General features: G+C 43.4%; 1 protein-coding gene across 1 annotated transcript in view; it reads right to left on the bottom strand.

Annotated features, from left to right (window-relative positions):
- Window positions 1-26,970, bottom strand: part of LOC124775225 (diuretic hormone 45) — a 103,908-nt gene that overhangs the window by 20,300 nt on the left and 56,638 nt on the right. The window contains exon 2 of the mRNA XM_047250063.1: window positions 15,273-15,532. Coding sequence (XP_047106019.1) covers window positions 15,273-15,532 — 260 coding nt within the window. The remainder of the gene's footprint in view (window positions 1-15,272; window positions 15,533-26,970) is intronic.

A 26,970-nucleotide genomic window follows, 5' to 3' on the forward strand; every position in this document is an offset into this window, starting at 1 on the left:
CGCTTTTTCGCAATAAAGAGCAGCGGTAATTGTTTATTTTCTAGTGTACTTCGACGAAACGTGAGTAATTCATAGTCATGCCGGCCGGAGTGGCCGTGCGGTTCTAGGCGCTACAGTCTGGAACTGAGCGACCGCTACGGTCGCAGGTTCGAATCCTGCCTCGGGCATGGATGTGTGTGATGTCCTTAGGTTAGTTAGGTTTAATTAGTTCTAAGTTCTAGGCGACTGATGACCTCAGAAGTTAAGTCGCATAGTGCTCAGAGCCATTTGAACCAATTCATAGTCATACCAACAGTGTTTGTCGGTATTTTGCGTCCTCGTTTAAAGTCCTCCAGGAACTATATCGAATGATGAGCTCCGTTAGTAGTTCCGTTTCAGCCGCGCTCGCGAGTGGCCGCTGTTAACTGTTGCGCTGTACTTCAGTGTTTACATCTCTGTACTTGTGCTTCGCCGAGTGCCGTCCGTCCGTTAATCTCCGTGTTCGTTCCTGTTCCTTGTGATCTGATCGCTCTTTCTGGTCTTGCTGCTGCTACTTGGAATTTCGATTGTTTAACCGAAATTGCCTCGCTGGATTAACCATGGCAACAAACCTCAGGAAGAATACTCTGGTATTTGCTTTTGACAAGGAATCCCGTCCTGTTCAGCCGACATCCCTGGAAATAGATGACTGGATTACACAGGTAATTGGTCTAAATTCTGAAACCGTTCATACCTGGCAACTGGATCAGGAAAAATACTGTGTTTTTGTCAAGTTAATCAGTGATTCGACTGTTGATAAAGTGTTACGAAAGTGGGGCTATGAAGTAGATTTTGTGCATAGAAATGGTTATAAAAGTAAGGTTTCCATCTATAGAGCGGACATTCATTACAAAACCGTTCGTGTCTTGAATCTTCCCATTGAAATTGAAAATGATAAGATTAAGGAAGCTCTTTCAAACTACGGAGACGTTAAATCAATTGCAAATGAAAGATGGTCGCCTCGCTTTAAACTGCAGTGTTTTAACGGGGTCCGCTGTGTAGAGATGGACGTTACAAGACGAATATTCCGTCTCACATAACTGTTTGTGGGTATAAGGCACAAATTGTTTATACAGGTCAGGAAGCTACATGTCATATATGTAACGAAACCGGCCACTTCAGACAGGAATGTCCGCGGCGAACTGTTGTTCTTAAAAGTAATTTGATACAGCGTCAGAAGCTTACCTTAAATGATCTGTTACCAAAGAATAGCCCGGAACAACTGGTTGAGGATGTTAACGCAGCCAAGCTGATGTCTCCCTTCACGATAACAGTCGATTTCCCCCGTTAACAACAAAAGGAAACCCTGTTGCCACTACTCGTGAAACTGAAACGCAACCGAAAAAACGACCTCTGGAGATAACTGATAGTTGTTCAGAGGACGAGCTGTCTTGTCCCACTCCCTCACTTCGCAAGCAAAAACAGTGCGATGAGGAGGCAGAGGAACCTGAAGGCAAAAAGCGAATGGAAACTAATGAACAGAAAGATAATACACATACGGTACCAGAAAATGAAGGGGGTGTAAGCAGCATTAATTTGCAAGAAACAACAGGTGCAGTTGCCGATTGCAAAGATCAGAATTTATCTGTTAATAAACAAATTCAGGGAGAGGTTGCAAAACTGCAGTCTCCATTTGTTTCCCTCGATCAGAAAGTGAGTGAAATTAATAAAGAACGAAGTGGTGGCCAAACTGAAATCACGGTCAACACCTCAGGGCAGGCGCCGGCAACCGAAATTGCGAAAGCGTCTGCTGCTGCTCCAGATAAGCCGCGAAGTAAAATACCGACGCAACCAAATGAGAATGTAGCTCGTAACCAAGGGAAGGGAAAATCTGGTAGGGGGCGACCCAAGCTCAAAGAATGTTCAGTCCGAAACGGTCGTACACGAATCAATGGAGGAAAAATCAGAAAGTTTACCAGGAAATCAGTCTGCTTGCGTTACAAGAGAAAACATCAGAAGTAGAAAAAAACGAGACAGTAACTAATAAACTGATTAAAGTGTTATCCCATGTTCAGCCTTCCGAGAAAACTGTTACAGCTTAACTGAATCCTGAACCACAGGAAACTAAATTAGTTCATCAAAACAACTACATAGTGACAGCACAATGACGCAGTCTTATTCTGTCACCACTATAAACATAAATAAAATCACGACCGGTTTGAAATTATCGGCCCTTAAGGAATTTTTGTACGAATCCGCGACTGATATTGCCCTGTTACAAGAAGTTCTAATTTCGGATTTGGTAATTCCTGGTTTTGTCAGTTACATAAATGTGTCTCCCGAAACAAGTGTTGGAACAGCTATTTTGGTGAGGGAAGGGATTACAGTAAGCGAGGTAGAACGACTGGAATCCGGAAGGGGAATAGGACTAAATATCTATGTCACTATCATCAACTTGTACGCCCCTTCAGGAAGTTCTCATCGAGCTGACAGGGCACGTTTCTTCAAAGATGACCTGATATACTTAAGGAAATCGCCAAGACTTGGAGGTGATTTTAATTGTGTTTTAAATCGAAAAGATCAGTTACCTAATTTTAATTTCTCAAGTGAACTAAAACAACTAGTTACTGGTTTAGAATTAAAGGATATATGGGAAATCAAATACCCCTCCACTGTCGAGTTCACTTATGTCACGGCAACATCATGTAGCAGAATTGATAGACTATATATTTCTAAAAATCTTGAAACTTCCGTGACAAAAGTAGAAACCATTCCTACGTACTTTTCAGACCATTCAAGTGTCTTAGCTTGGATAAATCTATCAAGACAGCCGGTTCGCCGATTCAAGAATCAGTGGAATTTGAACACTTCATTGTTAGTAAATCATGATTTAGAAGATCTGGTTAAAGAAACATGGGCAATATGCCTGCGAGCCCGTAGTAGATATGCCACTGCTATTGACTGGTGGGTTAAAATAGCAAAGCCAAAGTTGAGGAAAGTTCTTATTCAATACAGTGCCCAGAGCGCAAGGGAAATGAAATGCACTATAGAGTATTACTATTCTGTTTTGAGAGATCTATATGATCAAGTCTCTGCAGGTTCCTCACTTCGGATAGCAGACATCAAAAAAGTCAAAGCCAAGTTACTTAATATCAAGAGAAGTCAAATGGAAGGGTTGAAAATAAAATCGAAGGCAAATTCGGTGTCAGAAGATGAAACTACTTCCCTATATCATTTAGTGAAGCATACGAAAAACGGGAGAAGGATTTTTATTGATGAAATTCGAACAAAACAAGGTACGATTCTCAGAACCCAGCAGGATATCATGGACGAGATTTATCGCTATTATTGCGAGCTATATTCTGTACATCAAAGTAGAGATGCTTCCTTGGAAGAATTCCTTGACATCCTAGCCCCACAGATGACAGAAGATGACAACGAAAATTTTCTCGAGGTTGTCAGTAAAGAAGACGTGTATGAGACTGTGCGCCTCACCACCAAAAAAATCCCCAGGACCGGATGGTCTGCCAGCAGAGTTTTACATCCATTACTGGCCAATAGTAGGTGCGAAAATCACGGACATTGTAAATGAGGTTATTCAGGGTAAAATGATTCCGGCTGAGTTTAAGGAGAGTAAAATTGTTCTGGTGCCAAAAAATAATGGAAACAAAGATTTAAATAATTTTCGTCCAATTTCACTGCTAAATTCTGATTATAAATTAATAGCTAGAATAATAAACAAGGGAATTTCATGCCTTACAGATAAAATTATTAGTCAACATCAGAACTGTGCGCAAGGCAGAACCATTTTTCAAAATCTAGCGGAATTCAGAGATATCATTGCAATAACTTCTGTAACAAATATACAGTGTTCCTTATTGTTTTTAGATTTTTATAAAGCTTTCGATGTAGTAAATCATGAATACCTTCTACAGACATTGAAGAAAATAGGTTTCAATGATAGGGTCATACAGTTGATTAAGAACATAGCAACTGGAATAAATGCTAAAATAGCGGTGAATTGTCAACAATCCAGGCCGATGCAAATACAACGAGGTGTTCCTCAAGGAAGTTCTCTGTCCATGTCGCTCTTCGCCATTTCGCTGGAACCTTTCCTCCGACATGTCCATGCTAGATTAAAAGGCTTAACATTATCAGGAAATAAAACAGTTATAAGAGCCTATGCTGACGATATAGGGGTCATTATAAGGAATAATGACGATGTAACCACGCTAGCAACAGTGATTGATTTGTACTGTAGAGCATCTGGAGCCAATGCAAACGAAAAAAAAGTAAGATTTTAAATCTCAGAGGTTTTGATAATATCAACGTCGAGTGGGCAAAATTAGTCCGACAACATAAAACACTTGGGATCACCCTGACAGCATGCCCTATGAAAATGACGGCTTTAAATTGGAAAGTTGCAGCAGATAAAGTGCAAGGAGCCATTGTAGAGAATTTAACTAGATATATGAACCAAGTTCAAAGAACACAGTATATCAACTCATGCATCCTTGCTAAGGCTTATTATACTGCCCAACTGTTCCCAATACCGAGAATGATAGCGAGGAGAATAATGTCCAAAATCACCAACTTTTTGTGGAGAGGTGAAGTGTTCAGAGTACCTGCTAAAGTAGCCACTTTAGATCCTAAAAATGGTGGACTAGGATTAACTGATATAACTGATAAAGCCTCTGCTCTTTTTATCAAAAGGCAAGTTAATTTAATAAGAGACTTGCGAGAAAGCATAACCAGCCAACTTTTCGAGATCATTAAACCTCCAAGCCTGCTTCCCCCGATTGACGTGCAGAATATCAACACTCGCTTACAGCACGTGAGGATTTTCTATGTTGAGTTTCGTTATGTCAGTGTCGCACTCAGGCAGTCCCGACACTTAAAATCGAGAGCCATAATGCGGGAACGAAAGAAAAGCGAAGGAAGAAACAAAATAAAACAACGGTTTCCAAACATTGAGTGGACTGAGATTTGGAAAAACATTAGTTCTAATGTGCTCACGTGTAATATAAAAACGTCATGGTACAAGACAGTTAACAACATAGTTGGCACCAATGAAAGACTGCACGCAATCGGACTCTGTGAAACAAATTTATGTCAACAATGCCATCTAGTTGACACAGTAATTCACAGATATACTTGCAGTGGTCACATGAATAGTTGGAGGTGGATCTGGGAGCAAATAGCTCTGATTACAAGAACATCCCCTGAGTATATATCGCTGTCATTGATACACAGGCCTGAAGCACGCTATTTCCCAGAAGAAGAAAAAAATAACGCTGTGTACTGGTTGCTGGGAAATTTTGGTAACTACGTCCTTAACAAATTAGGATCCGATAACATCATAGAGTTCAAGGTACACATGCTGTGTGAGTTCCACAAAATTAGAAGCTATTCGAATCATAAGAAAAAGTTCGGCAATATGTTAAAAATTGTATTTGACAGTGTTGACAGTGATGTATTGTAGTTACCTTAAGGATACTACTTAAGATTTTACAGTATATTTATGATGTATGCCTTTTCTACTTCAGAGAGTAGTTTTTGAAATATATAAGCTAATGTACAGAACTTATGTGACATTGAGGTTGAGTGTCTAATAGTGTCAAAACACAAAACATTAAAGGTGCATTATTGGCTCATACTAGAAATTTGGAAATAGACAGTTTTTATGGAAATGTCCTTGTCGATTGGTTAAAACCGTAAGATTCTATTTGATAAACGTAATATTCAATGGCTGGCACATTGCCCTGTTCATTTTTGCACTGTGATGTGTAAGTCAGTTTCGCAGTGAAAGACTGATTATATAGATCTGATCACTTCAGATACTTAAGATTCAATTAATGTCCAGAAAGTGTAGTTGGAAGGCTAGTCAACTTTATTATACACTCCTGGAAATTGAAATAAGAACACCGTGAATTCATTGTCCCAGGAAGGGGAAACTTTATTGACACATTCCTGGGGTCAGATACATCACATGATCACACTGACAGAACCACAGGCACATAGACACAGGCAACAGAGCATGCACAATGTCGGCACTAGTACAGTGTATATCCACCTTTCGCAGCAATGCAGGCTGCTATTCTCCCATGGAGACGATCGTAGAGATGCTGGATGTAGTCCTGTGGAACGGCTTGCCATGCTATTTCCACCTGGCGCCTCAGTTGGACCAGCGTTCGTGCTGGACGTGCAGACCGCGTGAGACGACGCTTCATCCAGTCCCAAACATGCTCAATGGGGGCAGATCCGGAGATCTTGCTGACCAGGGTAGTTGACTTACACCTTCTAGAGCACGTTGGGTGGCACGGGATACATGCGGACGTGCATTGTCCTGTTGAAACATCAAGTTCCCTTGCCGGTCTAGGAATGGTAGAACGATGGGTTCGATGACAGTTTGGATGTACCGTGCACTAATCAGTGTCCCCTCGACGATCACCAGTGGTGTACGGCCAGTGTAGGAGATCGCTCCCCACACCATGATGCCGGGTGTTGGCCCTGTGTGCCTCGGTCGTATGCAGTCCTGATTGTGGCGCTCACCTGCACGGCGCCAAACACGCATACGACCATCATTGGCACCAAGGCAGAAGCGACTCTCATCGCTGAAGACGACACGTCTCCATTCGTCCCTCCATTCACGCCTGTCGCGACACCACTGGAGGCGGGCTGCACGATGTTGGGGCGTGAGCGGAAGACGGCCTAACGGTGTGCGGGACCGTAGCCCAGCTTCATGGAGACGGTTGCGAATGGTCCTCGCCGATACCCCAGGAGCAACAGTGTCCCTAATTTGCTGGGAAGTGGCGGTGCGGTCCCCTACGGCACTGCGTAGGATCCTACGGTCTTGGCGTGCATCCGTGCGTCGCTGCGGTCCGGTCCCAGGTCGACGGGCACGTGCACCTTCCACCGACCACTGGCGACAACATCGATGTACTGTGGAGACCTCACGCCCCACGTGTTGAGCAATTCGGCGGTACGTCCACCCGGCCTCCCGCATGCCCACTATACGCCCTCGCTCAAAGTCCGTCAACTGCACATACGGTTCACGTCCACGCTGTCGCGGCATGCTACCAGTGTTAAAGACTGCGATGGAACTCCGTATGCCACGGCAAACTGGCTGACACTGACGGCGGCGGTGCACAAATGCTGCGCAGCTAGCGCCATTCGACGGCCAACACCGCGGTTCCTGGTGTGTCCGCTGTGCCGTGCGTGTGATCATTGCTTGTACAGCCCTCTCGCAGTGTCCGGAGCAAGTATGGTGGGTCTGACACACCGGTGTCAATGTGTTCTTTTTTCCATTTCCAGGAGTGTATATCTCCTTTCTGCCATTCTCAAGTATTTCAGAAATTGTCTAATATGATTATTAAATTGTTTTATATTTAAAATTATCCCACCAACTTGCTGATATCCATCATAAAGAAATTATGCTTCTGTAAAGATTGCAGTTCATATAATTCAAAGTGCAGATTTTACTTCTTCAGGTTGAAGATTGAATGTCTTTAAAAATTTTTTTCTTGATGTTTAACTTAATTCTTTTTGGTAATTAGTCAGTAACACAATCTTCTGTTATCTTTCCTTAACGTCAGCGTAATTGAAATGATCAAACCGTTTTTTTTAAAATAACTTCATGTATGTATAACTTAGTATGTCTCTGGAATGTGTAACATTGTTTTTTTTAATAAATGTTTTATTAAAAAAAAAGTTAGCGCAATGGTTAAAGTGTTTGGCTGATGAGCGAAAAGTAGCGAGTTCAAACCTTCTTCTGTGCTTAATAATTTCTTTATTTAAAAACAATATCGAAGTGTCTTACTTCAAAAATTTTATTCGTTTGAATGTAATTTTTTGAAATTTCTAGTGGCAACTGAAATCAACCATACGGAAAATATATGCTATGGACTTTAACCTCTGCAAACTCTTCAAAATTTCGTGCAGTGATTTACTACATTTAATGCTGTACAATAACTGCGTTGAACATCGAAACAAAATTAAGTCATTTATGGGAGAAAGGTATCAGTCAAGAAGGGTGTAAAAATCAAATTTTTGAGCCAAATAGTTTTTGTGAAATCGAATGATAAGTGTGTCAAAGCAGTCGCAACACCATGTGTCTGAACAGGCGAGCAGAGCAGTGGTGACAAAATCCAGACAGCGCGGAATGCGAGGAGCACGTCTCTGTAGCAGCGAAAGGGTCAATGCGGCCATGGTGGCTTTACTTCATGAATTAAGCGCCCCCTAAACGTAAGTTTGCTTGGCTTGTGCAACTGGCAACGCAGCGATCTCCCGCGTCTGGGCGGGCATACGCGAACCGCCAAGATAAAAGAATTGAACTGTAGTCGTTCAGTTAAGTCTCTGTGTTACGTACCAGACCATAGTGGTCTACATTTTGACTTACTAACGTATTATTTGCAGCAAGCCACTCTACATGGGATAAATTGTTTTTTTTTTTCAGTATCTCAAAACATTCAGTTGTTCATGTGGGCACAAGCCCAGTGGGTGCGACCAACTGTCGTTTGGTTATTAAAAAAAAGTTCAGGAGTTAGATTAAGTTTCTGACTGCTGAAAAGGCAAGGCCCGACAAAGTTTCCTAATTGCTAACCTAAATGTTTGAGGGCAGAAGCTCGGTAACTTGTTAAAAATACTGGCAAGCTGCGAGTAGGACTCGCACTCTGAGCTTCCGTATTAGCTTGCTTATGTACACAAACAGTTCACACGTCCCAGGAGTAGAGAAGCTCTACGACTTTTACCTGGTATCGACAATGATACTTGCAAGATACCGGCCCTGAGAATTCCAAGATTTCCGAGAATGTTGGAAGTTTGAGGACGAGTGACAAATGACAAAAAGAAAACTTTTTTCGTGTTATATAATTACAAATTGACTCTTTCCAGATCCCCCCCCCCCCCCCCCCTACTTTTACTTTTAAACCTTGCTGCTTGTCAAATTTCATGATTCTAGCTCAACAGGAAGTGACCTACAACCATTGATAATTGGGTTTGCGAATATCAAAATATGTGACATAAATGGCCATATCTTTTGATTGCACTTACTTAGAAGCTTCAATTTCTTACAACGCCAAGAGACCATAAATCTTAGTACGTGTCATAAAATTGAACATGATTCGTGTAGCTGTCCCTGGGGAAAAGAGTTTTTAACAGTCGGAAAGACAGACAGGCAGGCATACTGACTGGGCTAGAGACCTCCGAGTGTCTTTTTTAATTGTTGCGTTAATAAAAGTGAAAAGCTGATGTTTAAAAAAAAAAGTTCAGTGGCTTTCCACTTAAGGGGGGTAGGACGTCAAACGGGCCGAAATGGAGCAGGGGAGGCACTACAGAACATTTTAATTTCCACTGTCTATACTTTTACAAATAAACTCTTAAAACTTTGTCGGTATGACCAGGAAGGATTCGGGATTCACACTCATAGCAGCGGAAGTTCGAAAACATCACAAAATAAATTTCTTTTACATGTGAAATTTCATCGTTTTTTCCACTTACTATTGGCTGCATTTGTTGCTACAGGTACACTTTTCTTCATAAGTAAGAGTGATTCCTTGACGAATTTTGCACAGCATACAAACCATACTTACAGGTGTATGAAACTCTAGAATTTATTTATGAAAAAATAGATGAGCTGTTACATTTGAAATAAAAACTCGAATTTTATAGTTACTTATCTGAATGTTTACCATAGTTTTTAAGAGATTTGGAAAATTCTAGGGTTTTGTACACCCGTAAGTATGGTTTGTATGCTGTGCAAAATTCATCAAAGAATCTCTCTTACTGATGAAGGAAAGTGTATCTATAGCAACAAATGCAGCTAACAGTAAGTGAAAAAAATGATGAAATTTCACATGTAAAAAAAATATTTTGTCTTATTTTTGAACTTTCACTGCTATGAGTGTGAATCGTGAATCTTTCCCGGTGATGCTGACAATGTTTTATGAATTTATTTGTAAAAGTATAGACAGTGGAAATTAAAATATTCTGTGGTGCCACTCCTGCTTCAAATCGGCCTGTTTGACGTCCTACCTTCCTTAAGGATCATTGTATCCAAGCAAACCCACTCTATGGTTAATCCTTTATCATCATTTTCACCTCATACGCTGATGGCACGTACCTCTGCTTCCATATTGTCAACTGACAAAAGTGTCATCCATGTATCACAACCGACAGCACTGGTGGGTTTGCTCAGAATATCGCACGAACAATCTGCCATTCATCCGCCTTTCTCTCTCCTAACAGTATTTGTATCTTGGGTGAATAAAATCAAAGGAATGTGGCTTCGCTGGTCTTATGACCCCATTAGAATTGCAATATATAGAAGGAAGCACTCTCCATTTGAATCAGTCTACATTCTGAGGAAGGCACCTGCAACGCGGCCGAAATGTCTGTTACTGTTAGTATTTTATAATTTTAATATTTTACGCTGCATGACAATAGTTAATGGAAACTGGCACTTGCTATGGAACAATCGACAATTGGAACCGATTAGTGTGACATTCTGTATTGTATGTTAACGTATCTACGAGGTATCATTTGAGTGATTACGATTTTGGACGAGGAATTCGACAACTCGAAGCCGGTTAAAGTTTCATTCTCGTAGCCACAGTAATATGAACTGCGACAATAAAGTAATGAAAGTGATTTTTTTTGCAAGATGTGGCAACCGTGCAGGCTTGTGTAGGCACAATATCTTTGACCTTGATCTATAAGCTGCTTTTAGTCCAAGCGGCACATCAATGCAACTGCTTAGTCATGAGCTGTGCTGTAGTAAATTAACACGTGTTTGTGTCTCACGTCACAGAAATGGAATCGCATAATGTTGTGCAATGGTATGCCATTTCTTTTTGCGTTAAATTGGGCGAAAACGCTATGACAACTTACGGTAAGCTTCAGAAGGCTTTTGGAGAGGAGGTTATGTCAAGACCTCAAGTTTTTCGTTGGCGTAGAATGTTTAGTGAAGGCAGAACGAATGTTGAAGATGAAGACCGCAGTGGACGACCATCAACCTCATGGACAGATGTCAACTTGGCCAGGGTGCGTGAACTCGTACGATCTGATCGAAGATTATCCGTGAAAATGATTGCAGAAGAACTGATCATCAGTCGAGAAACAGTTCATCTAATGATACTGAAGATCTTGGTATCAGAAAGATTTGTGTAAAAATGGCCCCCAAAATCCTCACACCACAACTGTGAGAAACACAGAAAAATGTGGCAGCCGATCTGTTAGAGCAAACGGAAATCAATCCAGAATTGTTGAGCCGTGTTATCACTGGTGATGAAAGTTGTTTTTTTCAGTACGATCCAGAGACAAAACGCCAAAATTCGCAGTGGTGCTCAAAGGGATGACCTAGACCAAAAAAAGTCAAAAGTGAAATGCATGCTTGTGCGCTTCTTTGATTCCAAGGGAATTGTTCATAAAGTGTGGGTGCCTCCTGGACAAACAGTTAACCAATATTACTACAAAGAAATTTTAGAAAGACTTCGTAAAAGGGTTCTTTGTGTCTGTGCCAACATTGCTGATAATTGGAATCTGCACCACGATAATGCGCCATCCCATACTGCTCTGTCAGTACAGCAATTTTTAACCTCAAAATAAATTCCAGTACTACCACAGCCACCTTATTTACCAGATATAGCTCCGTGCGACTTTTTTCTATTTCCAAGAGACAAAACGGCGGTCAAGGGACACCATTTTCAAACAACACAGGATGTCCAAAAAGTTGTGACGAGGGTCTTGGAGGATATTACAGAAGATGAGTTCCAGAAATGTTACCATCAATGGAAGAAGCGCTGGAAAAAGTATGTGCAATCAGAAGGTAACTACTTTGATGGAGACAACACTAAACTTGACTAAATCGGTAAGCAATTTTTTTTTCACATCACTCTCATTACTTTATTGTCGCACCTCGTAGGTGTGTCCAAAAGGGCCAGCTCGCGATTGAAAAATGCCTTTATAGATGATATGCTATGAAAAAGAATGCTGGTGGTCGTAGACGGACCACCGCACCGCAAGCATAGTGCTAGTGGCGAAAAGTAACAGACATCTCACTCCTATAGGCAGATCTCTACAGGCATTGCAACCGCTACCGGTACATACGTCTCCGCCAGAAGCATATCACCGTAATTAAATCGCGCTGGTCTGTATGCTCGGATGCCTATTAAATGCATCACACTTCAACCACGCCATCGTCAAGAAACAGTGTGTTGGTGTAGGTCATCAGTCCCCTAGACTTAGAACTACTTAAACCTAACTAACATAAGGACATCTCACACATCCATTCCCCAGACAGGATTCGAACCTGCGACCGTAGCAGCAGCGCAGTTCCGGACTGACGCACCTAGAACCGCTCGGCCATAACGGCCGGCAGAGTGATGTTCTCCGACAAATCCCACTTCACTGTGGCAAGTAATTCTGGCAACCAGTTGGTGTGGAGAGAGAAGGGGACACGTTATACACCACAGTATGTTCATGAACGTTATCGATATGGCCTAAGCTTTATGATATGGTAGCCGTTGTGCACAATGGTCGAACACCACTGCATGTCTTTGCACGAGGTACTGTCACGTACAGCAGTATTGAAAGTGGATTATTCTGGATCATGTACGTCTGTTTCAGGGTGCGATTTGTGCTTTTACCAGTGGGGGGGGGGGGGGGGGATGTCTTAGGGGGTTGGTAGAATTAAATATGTTACTAGCTTGGACCGTGGCGTTACGCATGGTTAAACAGCATTTATAAATAGATGTTAATGCCGAAACTCACTATTGACGCGTATGCGTTATCAGAAAAGCCATCCCTTGTTATATCTTGAAAAGTACATTATAGGTAAAGCTTATTTACAAAATCATCTACATACAGGTACAGATATACGAGGGGAATTCAAAAAGTAGAGACACATTTGTGAAAAGTTGTACTTATTCTGATGATAGAAAACTGAAACATATTAATAATATTAATAGTAAGACTTATTAAAAACTTTCAGTGTTCGTCTCCACAAACTTAAATTATATGTAAAGTTTTACTCCAGTGCTTGGGAAATAAACACCCCAGGTTGGGATGCATAAACTAAAACCAGAGGAGGGGATGGTCTGATGCAGAGGGGGGGGGGGGGGAATCCCCCCCATCCCCCCCTGCAAATCGCACACTGGTCTGTTTAGTGGTGCAATAGGTCCCGACTTCCTGTTTGTGGACTACAGTGTCTGCCCACGTAGGACCGCTGAAGTGTCGGACACAGTGGAAAGAAGATGGTATGGCCTGCATACTCCCCGGCCCTAAAACCTATAGTGCATGTCTGAGTTGCGCTTGACAAACGTGTTTCTCAACGGACATCCCCTTTGCGAACCATTTAAGAAGTGAAACAGGCTTGAGAGAGGAGTGAAACATATTCTTCAAGGACTTCTCTGTTGTTTGGTAGCAAGCACGAATAACAAATCAAGATTGTCCATTAGTGCCCGAGGAGTGTAAGGGGTCCGTAGGCTCTTACTATAAATTTGCACTCGGCACAGGTCGATAGGGCGAACAATCGATTGTGTCGTGTTGCGAGAGCGAGTGTGGAGTTGAGCCAGTGCCATGTTGCGGGTAGAGGTGTGTGGAGGCCAGTTGTCGAAATACAAGGCTCTAACGGAGAAGGGGAGTCGCCATCGCCGTGGTTAGACCCCTTTGTACTAGAATAATGCCAGGAAGGTGAAGAAGTATTATTACGAAAGTGATCAGTGACATTTCTAGGACCGATATTTGGTTTCGCGTCTACCGTGCCGGCATCACCTTGGATTGCAGTGTTGGATTGCAGCGTTGGATGCAGTGATGGATTAGCGTGTGACGATAATGGAAAATGAAGAAGCCTGTGCTGAGATTAGCCGTAATTAGATATGTATGACGAAGGCAGTGGCTGTCTCCTTTTGTGTGTTTTTGAGACGAATATAGGTTCGTAATTAGTGAAACTGTGTTGGTGCTTTTCTTGTTACCAGACATTTCATTATTACAGTATTGAACAGGACGAACTGGAAAGTAACAACTTCCGTAGCAGTCAATTCCGATTACCAGCCCCATTAGGTACACGGTCATATTAATAATAAATATTGGGCTGCTATTCGATCAGATCAGGTCGGGATAAATAAACGGAGGTGTTACAGGAGGACATATTAAAATGTTTTTTATTCCAGTCTTTGATCACAATATCAATTCTTTTGACGATGACCGGTTTCAGTCAGTAATGACTATCCTCAGATCTTTTCTACTCCATGTCCTAAAGTGATAAGGCCGTAATGGCATCGTCAGAACATATAAATATACTCAGCACAGCATCGTCACATAGATCTATTCTACACCTTATTTTAGATCTATGTGACGATGCTGTGCTGAGTATATTTATATGTTTTGATTTTAGATCTATGTGACGATGCTGTGCTGAGTATATTTATATGTTTTGACGATGCCATTACGGCCTTTTCACTGTAGGACATGGTGCAAAAAAGATCTGAGGATGGTCATTACAGACAGAAACCGGTCATCGTCAAAAGAATTGATATTGTGATCAAAGACTGGAATAAAAAAAACATTTGTCAGTGTTGGATCACTGTCATATGCGCGACTATGTCGCAGCTAGTGAGGACATATTCGTCATTTTGGGAGTCTGACCTGTGTCAGACATGACATTTATGTTGTCCTGCTTTCCCATGTGGTGAAATCTGTACCATTTTTCATTATAAATATACCACTCTACCTCTTGTTACGTGTGTACTGTGTGTTTCATCTCGTGCTCCATTGTCCGTGGTTATTCCTGTGCAAAACTATCTCTATTCAAAATGGTTCTGAGCACTATGGGACTTAACTGCTGTGGTCATCAGACCCCTAGAACTTAGAACTACTTGAACCTAACTAACCTAAGGACATCACATACATCCATGCCCGAGGCAGGATTCGAATCTGCGATCGTAGCGGACACGCGGCTCCAGACTGTAGCGCTTAGAACCGCACGGCCACTCCGGCCGGCTATCTCTATTCCTTAGCAATTATTAAGCAGTGTGTAAGATGACGCCACATTACGCCCAGAACGATTTTAATAAGACGATGGTACGTTCTACACATACTCGTTAAAACTACCTGCACAAGGATGACACTAAGACACATGACATGCAAGCTGCCCAAAAGGTATCAATAAGAACCGCTTCTAACAGCTCCTGAACCACACTAGGCTATCACCATAAGCAGTGCGAATACATCCAACAGTTTCAAGCTTGTCGTACCTGCATGTGCGCAACTGAGAGAATTTCACAGCGAGAACCGTGCCGCGCTGTACGTGCGCTCACCTCTCTGCAGCGGCTCGCAGGCCGAAGGGCGGGGCGTCGGCGTCTGCGTCGTTGGCGGCACCTCCTGCGTGCGGAGAGCGCTTGCCGATCTGCTGCAGGAAGTCCTTGTTGGCCTTGATCTGTTCCTCGGCGTCACGCAGCCGCCGGCGGGCGATCTCGAGCAGCAGCCGCTGGCGCAGCACGTCCATGGGGTTCACGATGGACAGCGACGGGCCCATTCCCATGCGCTTCACACGTCGTGCACCGTCCTCCTCTTCATCCTGAAACCCCATTGGTGCGTTATTACACGTCTGCATGCCACTGTCCCATACAACCGTCCGCAACGTAGGGAAAATAACACTGCACAAAAAAAGAATAACCACCTTCAAACACCATTAGGATACATAACGCCAATACCGTGTAGAAATCACGTCTAGCTTTTAAAACTGCCTCAATTTGGCGAAGAAGAGAGTCCAAAAATTTCTTCAAGTATGCCACATCAAGTCGTGGTTCCAAAATGCTGACAACAATTCTTTACGGTCCAATGAAAAACTGGTAGAAGCCTGTGGTATTTTAGCACGATACCACTCTTACTAGCGTCTCACAGTTAGTAATGGAAATGCAGCTTTCCAATAGACGCCGAATGCAATTGCGCAGGGCCTGACGGATCCAATGATGCGCGCCCGCTAAGCCACTTTTAGTGACTTCGACTACGAGCGCTCTCTGCCGCTCTGATATGGGATGGACTGTGGCACCTACGCGGCCCATACTTCGTCGCAGTCTTCGACAGCGTCCAGTTTTAATCAGCCTTCGACTGTTCGCTCATGCATTACTATTGGGAGCCTCACACTCTTGTAATAGCTGGACTTTATTACTGTTTGCTCTTTGTTTTCTTTGCAACACTTGGAGAAAACTACAAGTGAAACGTCTGTTTACTGTGTTCGCTAATGATTTCTGCTCCTGTCCAACTTTCCTACGACGATAGCTGCTGCACCACTCTGTAGCTAACTCACTTAACCATAGTGTACGAAGTAATACACAACAAACCGATCTCTGGGAACATCAGCTTCCCTGGATTCGCTAATTCCGTGCAACAATCACTTAAAGCTTGGATACCGGAGAAAAGTGGGAACACTTAAAGGTAATACTGACTCTACCACTTCTCTTGGAAGATGGGTTAAGAAAGGCAAACCTACATTTATAGTGTTTGTAGATTTAGAGAAAGCTTTTGGCAATGTTACAGGAATACTCTTCGAATTTCTGAAGGTAGCAGGGGTCAAATATAGGGAGAGAAAGGCTATTTATAACCTGTACAGAAACCAGACGGCAGTTATAAAGAGTTGAGGGGGATGAAAGGGAAGCAGTGACTGAGAAGGAAGTGAGAGAGGATTGTAGCCTATCCCCGATGTTATTTAGTCTGTACATTGAGCATGCAGTAAAGGAAACCAAAAAAATTTGCGGTAGAAATTAAAGTTCAGAGAGCAGAAATAAAAACTTTGAAGTTTGCCACTGACCTTACAATTCTATCAGAGACAACAAAGTACTTGGGAGAGCAATTGATTGGAATGCACAGTGTCTTGAAAGGACGATATTAAATGAACATCAACAAAAAAAGGATAACAAAATGTAGTCGAATTAAATCAGATGATGCTGAGGGGTTTAGATTAGGAAGACACCTAAAGTAGTAGATGAATTTTGCTATTTGGCGGCAAAATAACTGATGATGGCCGAAGCAGCATACAAAATGTAGACTGGCAATGGCAAGAAAAACGTTCCTGAAAAAGAGAAATTTGCTAACTTTAAATATAGATAAGTGTTAGACAGTCTTTTCTGAAGGCAATTGTGTGGAGTGTAGCCGTGTATGGAAGTGAAACATGGATGAGACACAGTTCAGACAAAAAGACAACAAAAGCTTTCGAAATGTGCTGCTACAGAAGGATGTTGAACATTAGATGGGTAGATCACGTAACTAATGAGATGGTACTGAACAGATGTGGGAGAACAGAAACTTGTGGCACAGCCTAACCAGAAGAAGGGATCGGTTGACAGGACTTATTCTGAGACATCAAGGGATCGCCAGTTAAGTACTGGAAGGAAGTACTGGGGGAGGGGGGGGGGGAGAAGGGGGGGGGAGGGGTAAAATTTTAGAGGGAGATCAAGAGATGAATACAGTAAGCAGATTCAGAAGATTTTAGGTTGCAATAGTTGATCGGATATGAAGAGGTTTGCACAGGATAGAGCAGCTTAAAATAAAAAAAGAGCTGCATCGAACCAGTCTTCAGACTGAATATCACAACAACAACAGGGATATCGAGCTGAAGCCACGCATGTACATCTCTGTCCCATTCGTGATTGAGGCCTGAGAAGAATGACTGTGGGTAAACTTCTGTATGAGCTCTAATTTAGCTGAACTGTTTCTTCGTGTTCATTTTGCGACACAAATGCGGGATGAAGTCATACGTTGCCCAGTTCTCCTTCGGACGTACGCTGTCGGAATTTGAACAGTAACCTTGTACGTGATACACAATGCATTCTTGTAGAGATTGCCACTGGAATTCCATCTCATGAAGAAACGTGCCGCTCTTCTTTAGATCTTCTCATCTCTTCCGTTAGCCCTACTTTTAATGGTTCCAGCCTGCCAAAGAGTAGTCAGTAAAGTCGAACAAGTATTTTGTAAGCAACTTTGTGTGTGGATGAATTATATTTCGGTAAGATTCTTCCCATGGATCTCAGCCTAATATCTACTTTTCTGCAATATGTTTTCTTGGTCATTCCACTGTAGATCGCTACAGGCGGTTACTCCTAGATATTTCACAGTTGTTACTGTTTCCAGTGATTTACCACCAATAGCGTAATTGCTTATTTACGTGCAATACGTTACATTTATTTACGTTCAGGGTCACCTGCGAGTCCCTGCACCATTAGCGATCGTCTGCATGTCAATCGGTACTTCCTTATAGTCTTCTGGCATTGGTACCTTGCTGTAGACAAAGACATCGTCTGCGAAAAGTCTTATACAGTTTCCGAAGTTGTTTAATAAATCAGTTATACAGTATGTGGGGTGTCTCTCCTAAGAATCGTGAGACACATTTTCTCTGATGTTTCGGTAGACATTTTCTATTTCGTTTCTGTAATGTTTAGTTGGAGTCGTCTCATACAAATACTGCTGTTGAAGTCTATCGTGCTACATCTGCGTTCGACGGAAAGCGTCAGTTTGTTTCTCGTTACGAACAAAATGATTTGTAAAAGGGAATTTTACGTACCCAATAGACAGAGCGGTTCCAAGGTAGTCTAGTGCGGTAATCGTTTTACCGGCAAGCATGAACAGGGACAGTAAAACACGAATAATAACCAGTACTTCATCAGCAACTGAGCAGTGCTTCTGAAGGTCGGTAGCAAGCAGCGCGGGCCAGGGCGGTGTTGTCGCTGCTGAAGTATTACACTGAAGCGCCACAGAAGCTGGTGTAGGCATGCATATTCAAATACGAAAATATGTGAAGAGGCAGAATACGGCGTTGCGTTTGGCAACGCCTATAGAAGATATCAAGCGTCTGACGCGGTTGTTAGATCGGTTACTGCTGCTACAATGGCAGGTTATCAAGATTTAAGTGAGTTTGAACGTGGTGTTACAGTCGGCGCACTAGCGACAGGACACAGCATCTCCGAGGCAGCTATGAAGTGGGGATTGTCCCGTACGACCATTTCACGAGCGTACCATGAATATCAGGAATCCGGTAAAACATCAAATCTCCGATGTCGCTGCGCCCGGAAAAAGATCCTGTAAGAACAGGACCAACGACGACTGAAGAGAATCGTTCAATGTGACAGAAGTGTAACCCTTCCGCAAGTTGCTGCAGATTTCAATGCTGGGCCATCAACAAGTGTCAGCGTGCGAACCATTGTTCAAATGTGTGTGAATTCCTAAGGGACCAAACTGCTGAGGTCATCGTTCCCTAGACTTACACACTACTTAAACTAACTTATACTAACAACAACACATAGACACACACCCATGCCCGAGGGAGGAATCGAACGTCCAGCGGGAGACGCCGCGCAATCCATGACATGGCACCCAAGACCACGCGGCCACTCCGCGCGGCGAGAACCATTCAACGTAACATCATCGATATGGGCTGTCGGAGCCCAAGACCCACTCGTTTACCCTTGATTAGCGCATGACGCCCATCAACACCGACTTTGGACTGTTGATGACTGGGACATGTTGCCTGGTCGGACGAGTATCGTTTCATATTGTACGAGCGGATGGACGTGTACGGATATGGAGACAACCTCATGAATCCATGGACCCTGCATGTCAGCAGGGCCTGTTCAAACTGGTGCATGCACTGTAATGGCGTGGAGCGTGTGCAGTTAGAATGATAAGTCTAGATACGACTCTGACAGGCGATTAGTACCTGAGCATCCTGTCCATTGTGCATTCCGACGGACTTGTCAATTACAGTAGAACAATGCAACACCTCACACGTCCACAGTTGCTACAGAGTGGCTCCAGGAACACTCTTCTGAGTTTAAACACTTCCGCTGGCCACCAAACTCTCCAGACATGAATATTATTGAGCATATCTGGGCTGCCTTGCAACGCGCTGTTCAGAAGAGATCTCCACCCATTTGTACTCTTACGGATATGTGGAGAGCCCTATAAGATTCATAGTGTCAGTTCCCTCCAGCACTACTTCAGACATTAGTCGAGTCCATGCCATGTCGTGTTGCGGCACTTCTGCGCGCTCGCGGGGGCTCTCCAGTTTCTTTGGCTTTTGAGTGTAGTTACTCTTCGTTTGGCGTCAATGTGTCTTCTGTCGGGGGCTATTGGAGGAATGGATTTGTGTCAAATTCAGAAAGAGTTGACCACGTGCTTAAATGTCCATTTGTATGAAATTTCGTGTTGTTATTCTCCTTTGTATTCTCTGCCAACAGCTTTTTAATTGTATTTCTCACGACACACTGTGCAAGTACTCAACCGTTAATTAAATGTGGCGGAATAGTTTGCACCTCGGTAACGGTTTTATCGTAAATCACTTTGTCGCTGCACATCACGTACTGTAAGGTCACAGATTCCAAAATTCGAAAAGTTATCGTCACCGAATGACGCTGAAAACCAGGGTACCGTAAAATATTGCAGTACAATGTCTGAGACGCTGCGTTGACGGTCAGCAGTCGCATTAAATTAATGATTGACTCGCCAGTCGTGGTTTGGTTCCTCGTCAGCTGTAGAATATTTCAGAACAAATGGAAATTTGTGCTGGACAGGGACTGGAAAACGGATTTCTCAAGGGAAACATTGCTTGCAGAAAAATCCGAGAAAGTCACGACGTCAGTTGACTGTGCAAGTGGGAAATAAATTATCGCCGTGTCAAATCATTGCCAAAAAGCGCCTGTGACTTTGTCCTTACAAATTTTCGGCGGCGTGTGATCTGCTGTTTCAGATCCAACCAGCTCGTGGTCAGCTCCTGTGGTGTTTTTTGAAAGAAATCGGAAAAGTTGGATCCTCAGTTTTTCATTTCTTCAGATGAGACGTGGTTCAGCGAAGTCCAGGCATGTAACCACGCAGAACATGTATCATAATGCATCACCGAACGCTCGTTACTACATTGAATAGCCATTGGAGAATGTTAAAATGGCGCAATTCCCGGGCCAGTTTTATTTCGACCACCCTGTGTAATTGTCTGAAAGAATTAATGGCTATTAGAATCTAGCATCTCATAGAGGACGACGAATGTTCAGCAAAAACGAAAATAACATTCAGTTTGCCCTAAAAAAAATGAGAGGATGGTGCTCTCGTCAATAAATGTAAAGAGTTTATTGTGTAGTATCAGTAGCGCCAGAAATACTGTCAGATTGGTAGGAGATGATGCTGTTGTCTATAAGAAAATATCGTTTCTACGATATTGTAGTGCTAGTGTTGTTCAGAAATACGATGCAATCGAAGGAACAGGCACTGCGGCGACTACAGCCGTTACGAAATACATGAAAAGTATTCGCAGTTGCGAATAACGGCAACCATGAGCTATATAATGGAGTGACGACAATGAAAATTTGTGCCGGACAGGGACTCGAACCCGGATTTCCCGCTTATCGCGAGCGGCCACCTTATCATTTGTTTTTCTTTTCATTTTGTTCGATATAGTTCGTTGCGTTTGGTCTGGGCGGACGTCATAAGACATCCGTTGAAGTTGATCGTTGATTCCTTGGCTGTTGTTTTTTATTACAGAGAGCACGCAGCCCTCTATCATTAGGCTATCTGAGCATGTTTAACGGCCAGATACAAACTTCAAAAAAATGGTTCAAATGGCTCTGAGCACTATGGGACTCAACTGCTGAGGTCATTAGTCCCCTAGAACTTAGAACTAGTTAAACCTAAGGACATCACAATCATCCATGCCCGAGGCAGGATTCGAACCCGCGACCGTAGCGGTCTTGCGGTTCCAGACTGCAGCGCCTTTAACCGCACGGCCACTTCGGCCGGCATACAAACTTCCATAGGTCCTCAACCATGTGTCTGCAATGGATGTACGACTGCAGGATGCAGACATGGTTGACGATAAACGAAGTTTGGATCTGGCCGCGAAACGTGGTCGGATAGGTAAGACGACCGCTCTTGATCCGCGTTCAACTCCAGGTACGGCACACATTGTCATTGTCATCATCCCGTTACACAACTGATGATTGTTAATATTCGCAACTAAGAATAAATTTCATGTGTAACATCGTTTGTAGATTATAAAGAAATGCATGAAGACATTAGGTTATATTTTCATTCAATGTCCGGAGCGACAGCTCTCTTTAAATGTGAATAACTGGCAAACAGTGCTCATTAACAAGAAAAAGAAACCTAGTAAAACATCAGCTGTACATTTTTGTCTTGTCATACCGTATAAATACTTAAGGGTAGTAGTAAGAACCGATGAAGCGACATAAAAAAAGCCAAAACGTTAAATATGCACTAGAGCATGCAAGTGGAAAACTCAGATTTGAGGGGTAGATTCAGAAAAAATGCGGCAAACCTGTTAAAGATACGGTGTGCGTGATCTCGTTTTTATGTACTTTAAGGCTTTGCTCGAGTATAATGGGTCCTCTTCTAGCGAATCTGACAGCTGACGTCAAACGATAAGTGAAGCACTGCTAGTATTTTAACAGATTAGTATAACACACGGAAGTGCAACAGAAATACTCAAAAAACGTAAATAGAAATCGTTGCAAGAAAGCGGCGAAATACTGTTTGGTAATTAGGACAGGTAACGGTTAATGTTTATATGAAGTGGCCTCCGCAACGCCGTATAAAGAGACTTGCAAAGCAAATCTGTAGATCCAAAGTTTGATGAGGTCATTAAAGGGATTGTAACAAATTCTGCACGTCTCTTTGACAGAATGGCTTCTCTCTTGCCAAACAGCATGGATTCCATAAACGTCGATCGTGCGATATCCTCTCGCTTTTGTCACATGACGTCCCGAAAACCGTGGATGGAGGCAGTTAAATGACGCAATATTTCTTGACTTTAAGAAAGCATTTGATTCAGTACCACACCACTGTGACTGGATTGAGAATTTGTGATAGGGAGGACGCATCACGTTATTCTAGACGGAGAGTTTTCAATACATGTAGAAGTAACCTCAAGCGTGCCCCAGGGTAGTATGTTGGGATCATTGTGTTCATGCTGTATATTAATGACCTGACAGCAATATTGAAAGTAAGGTCAGACTTTTTGCAAGTGAAGCAGTTATCTGTAATGAAGTAGCCTACTGTCTGGAGAAAGGACTACAAGCATCTTGTCAGATCTAAAAAAAATTTAGAAGTGGCGAGAACATTGGCAACTTGCTTTAAATGGTCAGAACTGTGAACTTCACAAAAATTCAAAAATGTAGTGGCTTGTGACTACGATATCAATGGCAGTGCTCACATAGTCTCAGCTGTCGGGAGAGTACATGGCAGACTACAGTTTATTGGTAGGATTCTGGGAAAATGCAAACATCTACAGTGCAAAATATTTACACTGGTGCGACCCATCCTAGGTGACAAAAGTCATGGCATTCCTCCTACTGCCGTGTCGGACCTCCTTTTTCCCAGCTAAGTGCAGCAACTCGACGTGACGTGGGAATCAACAAGCCGTTGGAAGTCCTCTGCAGAGATAATGAGCCATGCTACCTCTGTAGCAGTCCATAATGGCGAAAGTGTTGCTAAAGCAAGATTTTGTGCACGAGCTGACCTCTCGATTACGTTCCATAAATGTCTGTTGGGATTCATGTCGGGCGGTCTGGGTGGCCAAGTCATTCGCTCGAATTGTCCAGAATATTTTTCAAAGCAACCGTAATGGCAAAGCAATGGCGCAGTAACAGTTTCATCGTCGTTTGGGAACATGAAGTCCATGAATAAGAGCAAGGGGCCTCAAGGTAGTCGAATATAACCATTTCCAGTGAATTATCGGTTCAGTAGGACTAGAGGACCCAGTTTGTTCCAAGCAAACACAGCCCACACCTTCACGGAGGCACCACCAGCTTGTCGGTGCCGTGTTGACAAGTTGGGTCCATTGCTTCGTGGGGTCTGCGCCACACTCGAACCCTACCATCAGCTCTTACCAACTGAAATATGGTCTCATCTGACCAGCCCACTGTTTTGCAGTCGTCTAGGTTCCATCCGTTATCGTCACCAGCCCCGGAGAGGCGCTGCAGCCGATGTCGTGCTGTTGGCAAAGACACTCCAGTCGGTCATCCGCCACCATAGCCCATTGACGCCACATTTCTTCGCACTGTTCTAACGGTTACGTTCGTCGTACGTACCGCATTGATCTCTGCGGTTATTTCACCCAGTGTTGCCTCTCTATTAGCGCTGACAGCTCTACGCAAAAGCCGTTACTCTCGGTCGTTAAGTGGGAGCCGTCGGTCACTGCGCTGTCCGTCGTAAGAGGTAACGCCTGAAACTTGGTATTCTTGGCACACTGTTGATACTGCGGATCTCGGAATATTGAAAGATTTCTGAAACGGGATCCTCCATGCGTCTCGGTCCAACTACCATTCCGCCTTCAAAGTCTGTTAATTCCCGTCGTGCGTCCATAATCACGTCGACAACCTTTTTCACATGAATCATCTGAGAACAAAAGACAGCTCCGCCAATGCACTGCTCGGTTATACCTTGTGTAGAGGATATTACCGCCATCTGTGAGTATGCATATCGCAATCTCGTGACTTTTGTCGTGTGTTGTATTGCTCAAATGTGTGGGACCAATACCAAATAGAGGTAACGTGGAAAACTGAACATGCCCAAAGAAGGTCAGCAGGCACAATTAAAGGTTCGTTTGACGCGCGAAAGAGCCTTACTGGAATGCTGAGGACCTGAAATAGAAGACACCTGTTAAGACGTCAACGCACGAAACGCAGGTTTCGTGGTGTCGGGAACCATTATTAAGTAAGGAATCTACGAATATAATGCGATCGCATATGTATCGTTCCCGTAGGTACACTGAAGACTGTTTTAAACTAATCACAACGGGCACAGAGGTATTCAAGCAATTGTTCTACAGGCGCTGCATAAACGGATGGAACGAAAAAAAAAAAAAGGTTGAGATAGCATGCAAGTACCCTCTGGCACGAACTTCACAGAGGTCTGAAGATAATGGAAGTAGATGTAAATGTAGCCCGCCCGGTCAGACGAGCAGTCTAAAGCACGGCTGTCCAGATAGGGAAGGAGCGCCTGGTCCCTGGCGCGAATCCGCCCAGCGGACTTGTGTCGAGGTCTGGTGAGCCAGCCAGTCTGTGGATGGTTTTTAGGTGGTTTTCCATCTGCCTCGGCAAATGCGGGCTGGTTCCCCTTATTCCGCCTCAGCTACACTATGTCGGCGATTGCTGTGCAAACAAGTTCTCCACGTATGCGTGCACTACCATTACTCTACCATGCAAACATAAGGGTTACACTCGTCTGGCGTGAGACGTACCCTGGGGGGGGGGGGGGGGGGGAGGGGGTTACACCGGGGGCCGAACCGCACAATAACCCTGAAAGAGTGGTTTGGTGTGGGGCGGCGGAGGGGTGAAGTGGACTGTGGTAGTCGTCGTGGGGTTGTGGAGCACTGCGGCTGCGGCGGGGACGGAGCCTCTCCGTCGTTTCTAGGCCCCCCGGTTAAAATAAAGAAAGAAGATGTAAATGTAGATACAAAAATGAGTGGTGAGGTTCGCGATGCCCTGTTTGAAGAGCGGCTGCCTTGGTGACTGTGTAAATGTGATAACGATGATAAGCTTAAGGAAGGCGACAGATGAAGCGAAGTGCTTTTGCGCTAACCTCTCGTTAATATTTCCAGCCCGGGCGGAATCACCACAGGACAATAATCTACTTCCGAGTAACTGAAAATCTTATACGTTATAAGAAGGGCTTTTTCATAGCAATTCGTCAATCCCGTTCTTCACCACTTTAAAAGATTTATGCGTTTTCAGAAACGCTGAAGTAAAGGGAAATAAGAACGTACTAAATTAGTAACATGTCTGATGTAACTCTCACGTTCTACAGGATAACGTATAGATAAGAAAAATAGTGCTGGTCATTTTAAAGGCTTCCGACTTTAAAACTGTACGGTTTTAGTTTTTGATCTTCCCAGCAGCGAATATGGAAAACTATCAGCTGTGCAGTGAATGACGACAAAGAAAATTTGTGCCGGATCGGGACCAGAACAAGAATTTCCCGGTTATAGCGAGCGTTCATCTTACCGTTAAGCTATCCGAGTACAACTTATGGTCAGACCCAGACTTCCATATGTCGTCGATTGTGTGCCTACAACCTACCCGTACATCTATTATGTATATTCCTGTATAAGGACGACATTTTAACTGCAAATCGCTTGCCAAATGCCGGCGGATAAATACCATATTGCAGTGCCTGTGTTATTCCGAATTACAATGCAATGTTCCTGCGGACATTGCATCGTATTTATGAACAACACAGGCACTGCAAAATCTTATTACCTTCCACGCATCCAAGAGCTGCAATGACTAGAAGTAGTCGGAGACTAACCGAGAATTGTTTTGTAGACCAGCAACCACATGTAGAACTGCTTCTGAAACTGCAGCACAGCGGCGCTAGAGACTGGGATGTGTAATTCCATGGAGCATAATGCGGGCTTACGGCTTGGTTACGTCATGGCGCAATTAGGAGCGAGGGAGCGGTGTTAGCCACTGCAAACTTACACAAGCCAACAGTTTACAGCTTCATAGGGAAGTGGAAATATCGTGGAACGTATAAAGGCCCAACGGCGCTTAGTATGCTAATTCTGAGCACACAGGCTGAAACCAGTGAATCTTCATCAGACGCGAGTTCCAGACGCCGGCGAAGTAAGGATGATCCAGTGTTCCGACTACGTAATAAGCCAGCTATGAGCACTTCTCAGTCGAATATATGTCTTTCACAGTCGCGATGGTGAATAAGTGTTCATAGCTGTTAGGGAATGCGTTTTAGAGCCCATGTTTACTGAGACATTTTTTCTTCTAGTATCGTGTACTTTCAGCTGATGCGTTTACGCGATTCATTACGATACATCCTGGACAAGTGTTATAAACAAATGTAACAGAATTATAAGCGAAATAGATCGTGAGAAGAGTGTGACTGGGAATCTAGTTACCTCAGCAGTGTGGATACCTTTCCTAACAAACTTGCAAACAATAAGGAAGTAGACACAGCAGACACAGCACAAAAAGGCGGTTTTCCCCCCCCTTCCTTTGTTCT

The sequence above is a fragment of the Schistocerca piceifrons genome, chromosome 2, assembly GCF_021461385.2.
Source record: "Schistocerca piceifrons isolate TAMUIC-IGC-003096 chromosome 2, iqSchPice1.1, whole genome shotgun sequence".
Taxonomy (NCBI): domain Eukaryota; kingdom Metazoa; phylum Arthropoda; class Insecta; order Orthoptera; family Acrididae; genus Schistocerca; species Schistocerca piceifrons.